The sequence below is a fragment of the Pelmatolapia mariae genome, linkage group LG18 (assembly GCF_036321145.2).
Source record: "Pelmatolapia mariae isolate MD_Pm_ZW linkage group LG18, Pm_UMD_F_2, whole genome shotgun sequence".
Taxonomy (NCBI): domain Eukaryota; kingdom Metazoa; phylum Chordata; class Actinopteri; order Cichliformes; family Cichlidae; genus Pelmatolapia; species Pelmatolapia mariae.
Window position 1 is genome coordinate 36207918 of NC_086243.1, and position 14139 is coordinate 36222056.

Sequence of the window (14139 nt, forward strand, 5' to 3'; positions counted from 1 at the left end):
GACACCATGACACGGCCTAAACCTGACAGGTAGCTGTATCACTGTTGTACCTCTCTCAAGAACTCTTCCTACACATTGATAAAGATTTTAATTTGTCACTCCATCAGACCTGTTGACACTGATTTAGAGCTGTTGCTGAGTAATTTGACACATCCCAGCCTTTTACATCCCATTTATCTTCATTAAGAGAGGCTTTGACAGTCACACTTCCATTGAGATTACATCTGATGAGGCTTCTGATGCAGCTCTCAGGTTCTGTGTCTATTTTCTGCCTAAATGTTTAACAGGTCACTGTGAAGTGACTTAAGCAACTAAACAACCAAGCAAACAAAAAGCTAATTTCTCTAAAACTTTCGGGGGCAAGAACTAGACTGACTGAGTGAAAAGGCAGCAAACGTCCAAAGAACACTTTGAAAGCCCGTCAGAGAGCTGAGAAATATTGCTCAGGGTCACTTTAGAAATCAGAAGAAAATAATGAGGAAATGAGGGAGAGCTCCAGATTTTTGCCCAGTTTGGTAGGTTCTTTGGAAAGTCTTGAATAAATTATGGTTAAACATGTGAACTACAGTCTGACGTGTTGTGAGTGGTCAGTAAAAATAGAATCATGCTATATAAATGCAAATAATCCAGGAAAAAAACAATCTCAGGGTCTTTTTTTAGCTTTTATTACCACATCACACAAGGAAATGATTGAAAGGACAATCTGTTAAACATAACTGTGACATTTACATCATCAAGTGAGACAGAGTTTAATTCATTCATAAAAAACATCAGTGACAATATGTAAAGATAACATAAAATCAAACTTTTTGGAACAATCAACAATGTATTAAAGGATAACGTCTATAAAGAGTTATTAACAGATGGTATGATAAACAGGTAATATGATATTTATACATGATATACACGCTGAAGCTCAGTGAACTTCAAGTTTCATCCAGTCACACAGAAGGTTGTCCTCTTGGGGTTTCTGTGAAGTTTCTGAAAGACAAAACATAAAAAAGAAATTTGATTCATGTGAACTGAACCTGCTTTAATACAAACAGTAAAAACAAACATGCTGCTGGTTTGAAACCTGACGTGTGTTATTGTCAGAGTTTCTTTTCTATCCAGGAGCGAAAGCAGATTCATGTTTACACATTATCTAAATATGAAAACTGACCAAAAATATTCCTGCTGTTTTAAAATAAAATGTAACTGCTGATTAAGACGTCAGTTAACTCTCCTTTTTTAACCTGGTCCTGTGAGAGAGTTTTCAGGACTTTGTTGACCAAACCAACACCAAGAGAATCATTTTCATATGTAACAGTTCCTGGTTTGTATGTAAAAGAAATAACAGAACAGCTTTTCATACAGACAGAGCTTTAAAGAATATCCAAGAGAAACCCATGCACTGTTACTGAACCACGTGAGTCACAGGTGAGGACTCTGTAATATCCTCTGCTGCTTCCCACACTGAATTTTTATCTATGATAATCTCAAAGGCAAAACAAAAGATTTTATAAGATCACCCAACGTTCATAAGACAGAGTTTAGGAAGTTTGACATTCACCTTGGTTTTATCCACATCCCTGATTAGACAATCAGGGAAAAAACAACTTGTTTTCTATCTCGAGGTCGATGCATAAATTGGATCTTCGTGTGTCGTCTTGTATCATTTCCACTGAGGCAACACAGTTCCATGGACTGTATTTGTCATGGTTTAGGATTTTTTTTTGGTCAGTTAAAAATATTTCATCAAATTTTCATGTTTAAATATTGGAAATTCTTTTTTTTGTTGTTGTTTAACAAGTCCAAACCGTTACCAAAATGATTTTATTCCCTAAACCTGACAGGATGTGGACTATGAATTCTGATCCAGCTTTGATTATCCAACAACTCACAATGGACATAAAGCAGATTTCCATTTCTTACATGCATTAAGTGTACATCACAGTTTGACTGATCCTGGGTTATTCTGCAGTCCTCAAATGTGTGAAAATTGGCAAATGGAGGTAAAAGTTTCCCAAATTCAGGCCCCATATTAACTGTCAGTGGTCTGTGTACTAAAACTTTACCTTCTCATTGGAAAATGAACAAAAAGGTTCAATAAAGCTTAGAAAACATGTTTGTCTCTCTGTGTGTGATGGAGATAACAGTCAAACAACCCAATATAGTTAAAGATCTCCCCAGTCACCAGGCCACAAACACAAACTCGTTTGTTTTGTACTCACACTGACTAATCCACAGCCGCAGAGTCATTATGATGTTAAAGATGATGGTCTTGATGAAGATCACTCTGAGAGCCAGGATGGTCAGAGACATGAGGTTCACCTTTGGATCTGCAAACAGCACAATCAGAAAAATGTCAACCAACAAACACAAACAGCTTCTTTCAATCCACCTGTTTAATCAGATCTAATACATACCTGGCTCCAAAACATCAACACATGCGCTGGCACGCTTGCCTGGTGCTGAAAAAAATCAAACAGATAAAAGTGGTAATTAATTCATTTCAAAGTAAATGCGCCTTTAATGCAGATTTCTGCAGTCTGACAATCAAATACAAATATGTAAGTTTACGTGTAAGATTAAAGGGTTATGTACACACTATATATAATATATTCTTATGGAAAAGTAAATTATATGATGAAAATAATTCCTATGAATTTCTTGATACTTACATTCACAAATCTTTGCATCGTTGCCTGTAAATATCACCTGGTTGTACAGATCCAACTTTGGTGATATCGCCACAGCTTTTGTCTTACTGAATTCCAAGCTATAATTCCAATGATTGGCTGTTGCATTGTGTCTGCTGAACCCAGTTGCCAAACATGCCGCATCATCGCCTTTTCCCAGTTTGAAATAGGATGGCTCGTACTCTACCCCTGAAAAACACAAACGAAGAACTCATGAACAAACTGGAATAATGTGGAATTATCTGCAGCTTCAGCATTCGCCTCAAAACCTCTGATCACTTGTTGACCAAAGAAACGAGGTTTAATGCAAAGAGATGAGTTCACTCACAGACACACTGTGATTCAAACATGGTCAAAAACATCTGAGCTGCCAAGATCAAACTCATCAAAAGGATCATCAGAATGATGCTGCACTCTGTAAAAGACCGTTTCTAAACTTTGTAAAACTTTGCTGATGGTATTTGTACAGTTTTCCATGTTATTCACACGAGAACACTTTCACTTAACTGCCTTCCCACTGGAAGTTTCTCATGTGGATTTACTTTCATTTGGTCCACAGCAGTACTCAGGGAATTTATTACTTTACCAGAATAAAATTACAACTTCAAGCAGCAGCTGTTGTGACTCACATGAGTACACATAGCCATCTTTTAGTCACTTTTATATCCTGAAATTATTTATGTGTTTTAATTTACTTATTTAAAGTACATTCATGGTGTTTAGTGCAGTAGTTTTATAAAAACAAATCATTTGTCTGTGTTGTAGTATTTAGTAATGAATAAATATAAATCTGTTCACAAATATTGTCCTTGAAATAAAATATTAAACTGGAGGTTTTTAGTTATGAGCGTCTGCTTGCTAAGGATTTATACAAAAGTTTATTTAGTTTAAAAATACTTCATACAATGAGGTGAAATAATGATCAGATATTACTTCATATTACATTAAGTGCAAAGTATTTCCTGTCATACTGAGATTATATATTTAACTCACAGTTTTGAATTCAGGGAAATGAAAAACATTTTATAATTTCAGTTATTTTTCAGGTTATGCAGACGATCCACTTACTTGAGGATGAAATTAATGTGATTCCTGATCCAAATATGACTTTGTAATTATTGTTATTCACACTGCAGCTAAACCAGTTACAAAAACCAGTGCAGCTCTTAACCATGTATATGTAAATAATACTAGTTCAGTAAATGTCTGTCATATTGTTTTACTGTAGTGTAATATATCAGTAACATTACAAGCATGTTTGAGTTGTTGTTAACACTATTACTAACAGGATACAGTTTTGGTAATAAAATGCAAGCTAATTTTAGTTACAAGTTACAAGTGCTGATAATGTATCTTCTATCAAACATGTGGGATTGGTGAAGTCGTGATTATTTATAACTTTAACAATGTGAGATTTACTAAACATCAAACGTTGATGTGCAGTTTTAATGAAAGGAAACTCTTACTCTGTTGTACTTTCAGCTCAGTTCCTCGTCCAAAGATGAGCTTTTGTGTCCCATCATTCACACACTGACTTACTTCATCACAGTAACTGAACAGGTTAAAGTTTCACCTGCTGTTTGTGGATCGAGGACATTTAAGTGCAGACGTATTCAGAACATATTCAGGACCAGTGTCTCTGGCCTGCTTAAACATTAAAAACAAACATTAAGCTTTCATGTGAATGAAAAGGATTATTTAAGGATATTAGTTTGCTCACTCATACCTCACCCTTAAAGCTGCACTTTGTAACTTAAATGATTATATAAATATACAGTGTTTGGACTCTTAGAATGAATAATAACTATCAAATTAAAACCAAATTAATAACTAATAACTTCTAGTAACGCCTCGTTTTTCTTCTTCTCTTGCAGTAAACACGACTCACTCACTGTCAGAGGTGATGAGTTTCATTCCAGATCCAAACTGTAGTTTTTCATCAGCTGATGCAGTCGCACAGTTAAAGAAGACTGATCAATAACTTATCTACACCTTACAGGACGTTTGTGTTCAGTGTCATTTTTCTCTTTGCATGTATTTAGATAAATGATCGTATTTAAAAAATTATTATTTACTAAAAATCTTTTTTGAGAAAAAATCTAGATTCCTATTTTCTGTGAATTTAGTAAAAAAAAATCATAATCGAAATGTAAAATGAGAAATGTTCAGTGATGTTTCTTTGTTTCATACTTTTCTCTATTTTCAGCTCGGTTCCGTCTCCAAACACGAGTTTTCCCGTCCCATCGTTCACACAGTGAAACACTTCTTAACTTAAACTCAGTAATCAGCTGAATGTCTGACATCTTCACAGTAACTAATAACATATAATTATAAGAGTAACGATATTAACAAGCACGTTGGATCAGTTGTGTATTTACCTCAAATTTAACCTAAAAGAAACTCAGTGATGATAATCTTGGTTATTCATCAACTTTGGTTTGCAGATGAAGCTGATCGCTTCAAGATTATTTTGGGTTGTTAAAATATTAACTTTTGAAATCTCATAAGAATACAATAAATACAATTACTCAGTGTTGTGCTGACAAACTGTGGCTCTGTAACAGACGTATTAATGTGTAATGACGTTCAAGAAGACGTCTGGACAAAAGAAAAACTGTTTCAAAGACAGAAATCACCCATTTAGTTCTAAGTCATGATTAATAAATGATAAATGGCTCACGAGTTTGAATAATCAGCCTGGTTCCACCTCCAAAGTGAAGTTTTCTGCCTCCAGAGTCAGTCACACTGCACGCTGCTACAAACCAAAAACCTCAACTACAAAACTGCATTTAGTTTAACTGGTTTGTTTGTAACAATAACTTCTGATAACTCAGTAAAGTGGTCTCTTACATATAAAACTCAAATTTCATGCATTTAGTTATTAAATTATGACATTTTGTCCAAAGACTTTCTTGAATACATCAAACCATTCTAATGTTTCTTTTAAGTAACTGCAGGAAATTTAAAGTTACTGCTGAATTATGACTTTTTTCAGTGGTTGACGTTTAAAGCATATTTTTGTGTGTAATGTTGTAGAGTTAATCTGAATGATGTCTCATTGCTCTGCTGTAATGTTGTGATTGATAACTTCTTTACACGATCTTTGGATTCTGAATAAAACGAGCTTACAGGCATCAACTGTGAGTTTGGTTTAAGAAAACAAAACCCTGACAAAGTAAATGACAATAATTTACCAGCTGATGTTACAATAACAGCTGACCTCAGTTTTATTTAAGACTGAATATTAATGTTGTAAAACTACCTTCAGTTCCATCTACAGTTCAGACTTACTGGTTTCTACATGCAGAGTTGTTCCAGTGCTGAAGAGGAGCTTAACACCGTCATTCACACACTGAGAACAGACTCAGCAAAAACCAGTGAGGGCTCAGTGGGGGGCGAAATACATGAAACCAATTTAAGGCTGGACATTTGTTCCTGTGTTTATAAAGGATGTAAAGCAACTGGAATTAAAAAACACATAATGTTACCATAAGGTAGACGTGGCAGACACAATATAACCATAATTACCAAGGTTACCAAAGTTACAGTCTCCATACTCTGTTAACCTCCACGTACTGAACTACTCCTTTGGTTAAACAGGGAAGATGGACTTACTGAAGCCATCAGGTCTGTGCCTTCACCACAGGTGAGTTTATAAAGCCCAGAGTCAGTCACACACTCAGAGACTGAAAAGATGCAGCACCATGAAGTGAAATACATTTAGGGGCCAGATGAAGAATAACCACAGAGAAATGTTTCTGTTCTGATGTCAGTCATAATGATTTAGTTCATCATGTATTTTAAATATATTATGTGATATTTATTCTCCTGTGAGAACACCATCTGACCATGATGAGGTCAGACTTTATAAACTGAAAGAAACCTAAAGTTATTCCTTTTATTTGTATATGATTTCATTTTAGTTGTTTTGATGGCTCAGCAGGAGAACGAAATGAGAGCAGAAGAAATTAGGATTTATTTTAAGTCTTCTTTCTCCAAACAGCAGTTTCCAGTTTGTTCATCTTTCTATCCACAACTTGACTCCATGTGTTTTGGAGTCAATTAATAAAAAAAACTGTTAACATTTTTTTTTAACATGTTTTTGTTTGTAAATCTTAAAACTGTTAAACTGATCCTGTTAACAGCTGTTTAAATGTTCTGACATGTGGCACATTAAAACTACATGTGACTTTTATAAATCATTCTTTTGCAACTGAATCAAACTCCAACACTGTCATGAATAAACTGTATTATATATTTGGATATGGAATATTTGAATTCGACTCACTGATGTTTACAGTCAGTTTAGTTCCTTTTCCAAACAGAAGTTTCCAGTTTGCTCCTGAGGCAGTCACACTGTAGAGCTGACCTCAGCATTAACTGGAGTCATAATCAAATCATCAAATCATTGATGATGGGACAACTTTGGCGTTTTGAACACTTTGTTACTTTTAGTAAGTTTTTTATCTGAGAGACAGTGAAGAGTAACAACATACAGACGTTTTAGAAACAGACTTTGTGTCGACTTTCACTTCACAGATATCTGTGGACTGCTGGTATCATTGTTCTGGGTAAAAATGGGGACAGTTAGCTGAGAAAAGTCAGCTGTATCATTTCTGTTCCCTAAATAAAAACGACTTACTTGATTCAGTTCTAACTTTTGTGCCCAAACCAAAGATGACTCTGGAGTTTCCGTAGCCAGGCACACAACAAAAAACACAATCACACAAACTGACTTCAGTTAAGTTTCCTGAGTGCACATGTCCACAAACAACATATTAACTTATTCATAAAACATCTTTGGCTAATAATATTTGACTTTTTATTTTATTTTTTACCAAATCTCATTTGGCTTAAAATGAAATATTAATATATATAAAAATGTAAGAGTAGCCAAAATCTACAGGTGACAGTTATATGCAGGTCAGAGTGTGATGACATGTGTATGTCAGGTAAAGATTAATAACATAAGTAATAATTACAGAACTGAAAGTTTAAAGTTTCTGTCCAAATAAATAAAAGATAAACTCAGATGTTTACAAACACTTACCTGACTGAACTATGAGTTTACTACCAGAACCAAAGACCAGCTTGTTTCCATAGTTGTTCACACAGTAACACTGACAGTGACATAAAGAGATAAGCTCTGACATAGAAACTAAAATTAGTGCTGATGAAATGTGGAAAAAGCCAAAACGCAGGAATAATTTTCATTGTTTGTACTGAGCTAAGTTGGTTTTTATTACTAACTGTGCTTTGATTTGATGAACTGCTGATAATAATTCCACTTACTGTCCATCACCGTCATTTTTATGCCGTTCCCGAAAACTATTTTCCAGCTGCCTGTCCCAGTCACACAGTGTGTGTGCGCTCAGCAAAAACTACCTGAGAAGGTCATCGTCTGTAAGAAGCTGTGCGCTAATCAGTAGAGAACTGCTAGATTATTAGATCTAGAGGTTGGTGGTAATTAATGTATAATGTTTTATATCTTTTTTAATATTTAAAAACCTCAACATTAGAACTAATTATAATATGAAGAATATCATTAAACTGCAAACAGATACATGGGATGAAGTGTGTTTGTATAGATGTGAACAGTTACAGTATTACAGTCATGTGACTGTTGGGTTTTTCTCTGTGTGTATGACTGTAGGGTCTATCTTACAGTATAAAGCACCATGAGGTGACTGTAGTTGTGATTTGATGCTGTATAAATAAAACTGAATTGAAAATTGAATCATTACAAGAACTGTGTTTGTGTCTAATAATAATAATAATAACAATAATGATGTAACATTGTTTGGGATGTGAAAAAGGACTTACTGGAGCTAACTGTCAGTGTAACGCCAGACCCAAAGCTGAGTTTGGAGGATCCAGAGAACGTCACACTGTGACTGCTGTCAGCACTTAAACCCAGAGGTGGACAGCTGCAGGTGAGCGTGAGTGAACGTCTTCACCTTTAGAGGTGTTTAAATAAATCATGAACTTCTTGATTAACCAAACTGCAAAATGAGTAAAAGCATTTGATTTAAAGTCATTGTCGACGACGCCACATAAAGGACTCAGTTGGTGTTTAGTTGCTGCAACATGTAAAACTACTTATCCAGCTAAATTACATGAAAATGATTTTTAATTCCAATACTTAATATTTACTAAAGTCACTCACTGGTTACTATGGTTACTTTGGTCCCTTCTCCAAACAGGAGTTTGAAGCTCGCCCCTCCAGCAGTCACACAGTGGAGTCAACATGAACATTTACCCACAGGAAGGATGGCAGAGAAATGAAAACTTTGTCTGGACGTCTTTTGTGTATTTTATATTTTGTTGTTTTATGACTGTTTCTCAAACCACTATTTAGCAAATTTGTTTAATCAAACTAACAAAACAGCAAAAATATAAACTGCACTTACTGGAACTGACGGACAGTTTAATGCCAGAACCAAACAGGAGTTTGGCACCTCCAGTCACACTTGGAGAAATGCTACCACATAAACTCATAGCTGACACAGTGAAGAGCAACAGGTAGTGAACATGTGCAGCATGTTTACTGATCTAAAATATTTCCAGTATTTGAAAATAATTAAAACTTTAACACGGGTCTGTTTTGAGTTTGGCTGCAGTTCTTCCAAATAATGATTGAAACATCTAAACTGCACTGCTATTCTAACTGTAGTGTCATTAGCTGAAGGTTATGTAATGGTCATTAGCGCTTTGATTAAGGACTTAATGTTAAGTATCTGTATTAAATCAAAAAGCTGTTTTTATTCACAAATCAACAAGTAGCTGTAACTAATGTGGGCAGTGTTTCAGTCCTGCACTGAGCTCTCGTTCTCAGTGTTTCACAGTTTTATCACTTTAACAAATGTACAGTATGTATGTTTTATGTTACAGGAAACAGTAAATATATTGTTTATATATTATTTGAATTATTTGGATACTCACTGGCTTCAGTGATTAATTTAACACCAGCCCCAAAGAATAACCTCCAGCTTGCTCCAGTAGCAGTCACACAGTCGCTGCTCTCACACAAATAACTGATGAGTAAGTGATCGACAGTGATGAACACTGAAGACGTGATCTGTGAGCTGCATATATGGAAAACCTCAACATGGACACACAACATCACTAGTACAAGAGATACTAGTATAAGTGTACGAGTATCACGTATCCAATGCTCAGACAGTAAATGTGTTTTCCCCAAATGTCAGTTTTTAGGTTTGTGAGCAGCAGTCAGAGAGTGGATGTGTTCCAGGCTGTAACTACATGCACCACTGCTCTAATCCAAACTAACACTTTTATAATCTGTCATTTATTAAAAAAGCACTTTGAGCTCTGCCAAAAAGCCCAAACAGAAACAGATGACATCTTTGTGTGGAAGCAACAGTTAAAAACAGCTGAATGTATCAAAGAGCTGAGGAAGCTAGTTTAACATGTTATTATCACTCATATTTCACACAGTGTTATCAAAGTACAAACTCCTGACACTCACTGGTTTGTAGAGTAAGTTTGGTTCCTTCTCCAAAGATCAGTTTGAAGTTTCCTGATCCAGAAGTCACACAGTGGATCTGCCCTCAACACAAACTGGCTGCCACTGCACACATGTGTGTGACAACACAACAACAGCTAATCTATACTTGGTTTTTCTAAAGGTAAATATAAACAAAGACTTATAATGTAAACTTGTACAGGACATGCTGCTGATTATCTGTTTCCTCTTAATGAAGGTGGAATGTAATGTAATATGAAGCGCCTTGAGGTAACTTTTGTTGTGATTTGGCGATTTATAAATAATATTGAATTGAATTGAATTGAATTGAATGCAAAATGAATTTACTTAATTATAAATTTGAGGTTTAACTTTTCTTTCAATCACTATGAGCTTTAATTTTTTTTTAAATCTAAAAATGCAAAATAAAAATATTTGAACATGATGAAGTTTGTCTGTACAAAGAAGGAATGATGAGATTTTTCCACCTGATTGTCTTTTCACAGACTGGAGTGACTGTGACCGCTTTACAGTCAGACTGACCAACACTGTTAGAGGATTATTTGATTTTATGCACTTGATCTATAACAGAAAATGATACTCACACAATTCAACAGTCAGCCGAGTTCCCCCACCAAAAACTATTTTTCTGTTTCCAGTTGCAGACACACAGTGCGCCTACGCTCAACAACAACTACGAGCTCACAGTTTCATTTGTCAGGATATGTGTGTGTGTTTCCCCTGATGTCTGATACATTTAGTTGATATTTGGACTCTCACAAATAATTATTCACTGAATGATCAAACAGTTTGTTGACATGAACCACTGGTGTTCCTAAATGTCACGCATCACTTTCCCGTTAATTGTAAATGTTTGACACAGCAGCTGTTTACTGCACAGAGATACTCACTCGTTTCTATGATTAGTTTGGTTCCTGTGCCAAAGACAAGTTTGTAGCTTCCAGACAGAGACGCACAGTGAAAGATATCAGCACAACCTCACGCAGAGACGGGTCAAACAGAGCAGCGATCAAAGCTAAAGTGTAACATATATCGACATATAGATTTTAAAACTTTACTGACAGACTGAACAATTTTACTTGTTAAAATTTACCAGCGAAAATTCAGTTAATAAAAATGATAAAAATAAAACATAAAACTTTTCATTGTGTCCTCCACAGAACTTTGATTTTGTTATCAAAGTTAGTTTAAATCATTCGGATTGGACGTTAAAGTCACTGAGATTAACATTTATAAAACATTGTTTTTTCATTATTTAATTTTTATCAGTGTAAAGCGCATCGTCATTATATTCAGTTTATTCTGATCATGGTTTATAGTACTGGTCTTACTGGTTTCAGTGTTCAGTCTGATCCCTGCTCCAAAGACCAGCTTGTTGTTTCTATTATCCACACAATAAGAAACAGCCGTACACAAACTCATAGTGACAGAGCTGATGTCATCAGCACACCAAATAACATAATAAATAAATTATGTTTAACCTTTGGATTTCATGATGTATCTTTTTATATCTTTTTTGGAGACAGAGTTCAAATCTGCAGTTGAAGATTTTGCATTTCTAATAAAAGACTTAACTGTTAAAAAAGAACAGAACTCTGGAGATTTCATTTCACTTAATAATAAATGAACTTGATGAAATATTAAAGTGATTTATGTTGAATAAAGTGTATATTATGTGTGGCTGATGGAGTTTGTCTGGTCAGACTCACGTGTTTGACCCACAGAACAAAATCTACCAGAGTCCTTTCAAACATCCATCATTGTTCTCATTCCTCATGTAGCAGCCATGTTTGGAGCTCAAACTATTTAAATATCGTTTATATTAAATTTCTGTTTGTCTGAATCCTCAGGACTTCTTTTTCAGTGACGGTTTCACAAAAGCTGACGTTTCTTCTACTTTAAACATTTATATATGTGATATATTTAATCACATGTACACTAATGATACAAAGTAACCTTAAGATTAAAATGAATTCAACTTACTGGCAGCAACATGTAGCTTTGTGCCTCTTCCAAAAATAATCTTATTAACATTCACACAGTTCAAAGTGCCAGTGCTAAAACATCATCAGTGCAGCTCTGCAGAAACCACCTAATCCCAACGCTGCCGAGACAGACTTCTGAAGTCTGAATATATGTTTCAAATATTTCAATCAATTGTCATTAAATCATCATGTTAATCATTCTTTAAAAAATCCCCATAGCAACGATGTTAGGGATAAATGAACTGGACTTTTAATTTGGTCCCACTTCCAGAGAGAAAGCTGAATTGTGGTGACTGTGACTTTCTTTGTATCATTTTTGAGTCCCTGAATATTGATTTGAATTGATATCATTACTTACAGGTTTCAACGACTAATCTGGTTCCTCCTCCAAACAGCATCTTATATCCAGCATTCACACAACATGAAGCTTCACAGCACAAACGTCTTGTTGGGCTTAGACTAAATATTTCAGTGTCGATGCTTCATACAATCAAACTCGTCAGCTTGATTATCATGATTCATCATTATTATGATTTAGACAATATTAACAATACTTGTGGTTACTCTTGATCACTTACTTGGATTAATGGTTAATCTGGTTCCCTGTCCAAAGATGATCTTACCAGCAGCGTTCACACAACATGAAGCCCGAACACACAAACTGAACACTGAATAACTGCAACAAGCTGAATTTAGAAACACTTTCTTCTCCTTTGTATTTCCTAATACTCCTGTTTGTTTAGAAATAAATAGAAATTAATAATAAAAATTAAAATATTTCATGTTTTTTATTAAACCACATGTGTCACTGGCTTCTAAAGATATAACATATCTGTGGTCTGGATCAGAGAACTTACTGGTTTCAATGGTTAATCTGGTTCCTTTTCCAAACATTATCTTAACTCCACCACCATCCTTCACACAACATGTTGACCCTTAACACAAACTCAGCACTGCTGTTTATTAGTTATGGTTTTACTTATTTCTTCAATGTTTCTGTTAGGCTGGTGTAATATTAACGTGCTGTGCTTGTATTTACTGATTTCAATGTTTAATCTGTTTATTTCTGTGAAACTAAAAGAGTTAAAATTCTCTTTTCTAGGATCTTTTATTTCCACACTTATCTAAAGACTGACAATTTTCAAAATAAAAGTATTACATAAGCCTAACATTTACTGAATCAGTTCCACATACACACGTTTTTCATATGAAAACAACAGTGTACTCTGTACTTACTGGGTTCCACAGTTAGTTTGGTTCCACTTCCAAATATAAGCTTAACTCCACTGCCATCCTTCACACAACATGAAGACTCACAACACAAACTCAGCACTGACTCTGAGTCCTCTCAGAAAGATAAAAACTCATATAATTGATCTTATTACAAGCGGGTTGTGTTTTTTATGTTAACAATGGATTATTGAGCCTTAAGAATCAATTATTAATATTGAGACCAAATAACTGGAAATCTTTTTTTCAAAGAGCTCTTTACAGCTTACATTTGTGACTTGCTGACACGAGTCGATAAAGAAAAATGATCTTTGTTTGATACTCACTGCTCTCCACAGTCAGCTTCACTCCCTTTCCAAACATGATTTTCCAGTTTGAGGAAGTAGTCACACAGTTCAAATCATCTCAACAATAACTGGAGCTATAAAAGCATCCATGTATAAATCTAGAAGAAATATACATATAAATTCTATTAAAATGTATTATTAATCAGTTAGTCTTATGAGTAGCGTGGACATAGAAAATGGGCTTTTCTGAAACAACAAACAGTCCACAGACAATAAATGTGTGACTGACAGTCAGACGGGTCCTGGATAATGAAACTAACACTAAAGGATTACAGTAAATCATACTCACACAAATCAACAGAAAGCTGAGTTCCCTCAGCAAAAAGTATTTTTTGGTTTCCAGTCACACAGTGCAGCTCCCCTCAACAATAACTCCGACACAGTTTCAG

General features: G+C 34.9%; 1 protein-coding gene across 1 annotated transcript in view; it reads right to left on the reverse strand.

Annotated features, from left to right (window-relative positions):
• Nucleotides 1-702: 702 nt before the first annotated feature.
• Nucleotides 703-14139, reverse strand: part of LOC134616411 (T cell receptor alpha chain MC.7.G5-like) — a 78353-nt gene continuing 64916 nt past the window's right edge. Inside the window, exons 3-7 of the mRNA XM_065469544.1 lie at nt 7732-7801; nt 2664-2870; nt 2409-2453; nt 2214-2321; nt 703-981 (exon numbers count right to left, since the gene is read on the reverse strand). Coding sequence (XP_065325616.1) covers nt 980-981; nt 2214-2321; nt 2409-2453; nt 2664-2870; nt 7732-7801 — 432 coding nt within the window. The 3' untranslated portion in view covers nt 703-979. The remainder of the gene's footprint in view (nt 982-2213; nt 2322-2408; nt 2454-2663; nt 2871-7731; nt 7802-14139) is intronic.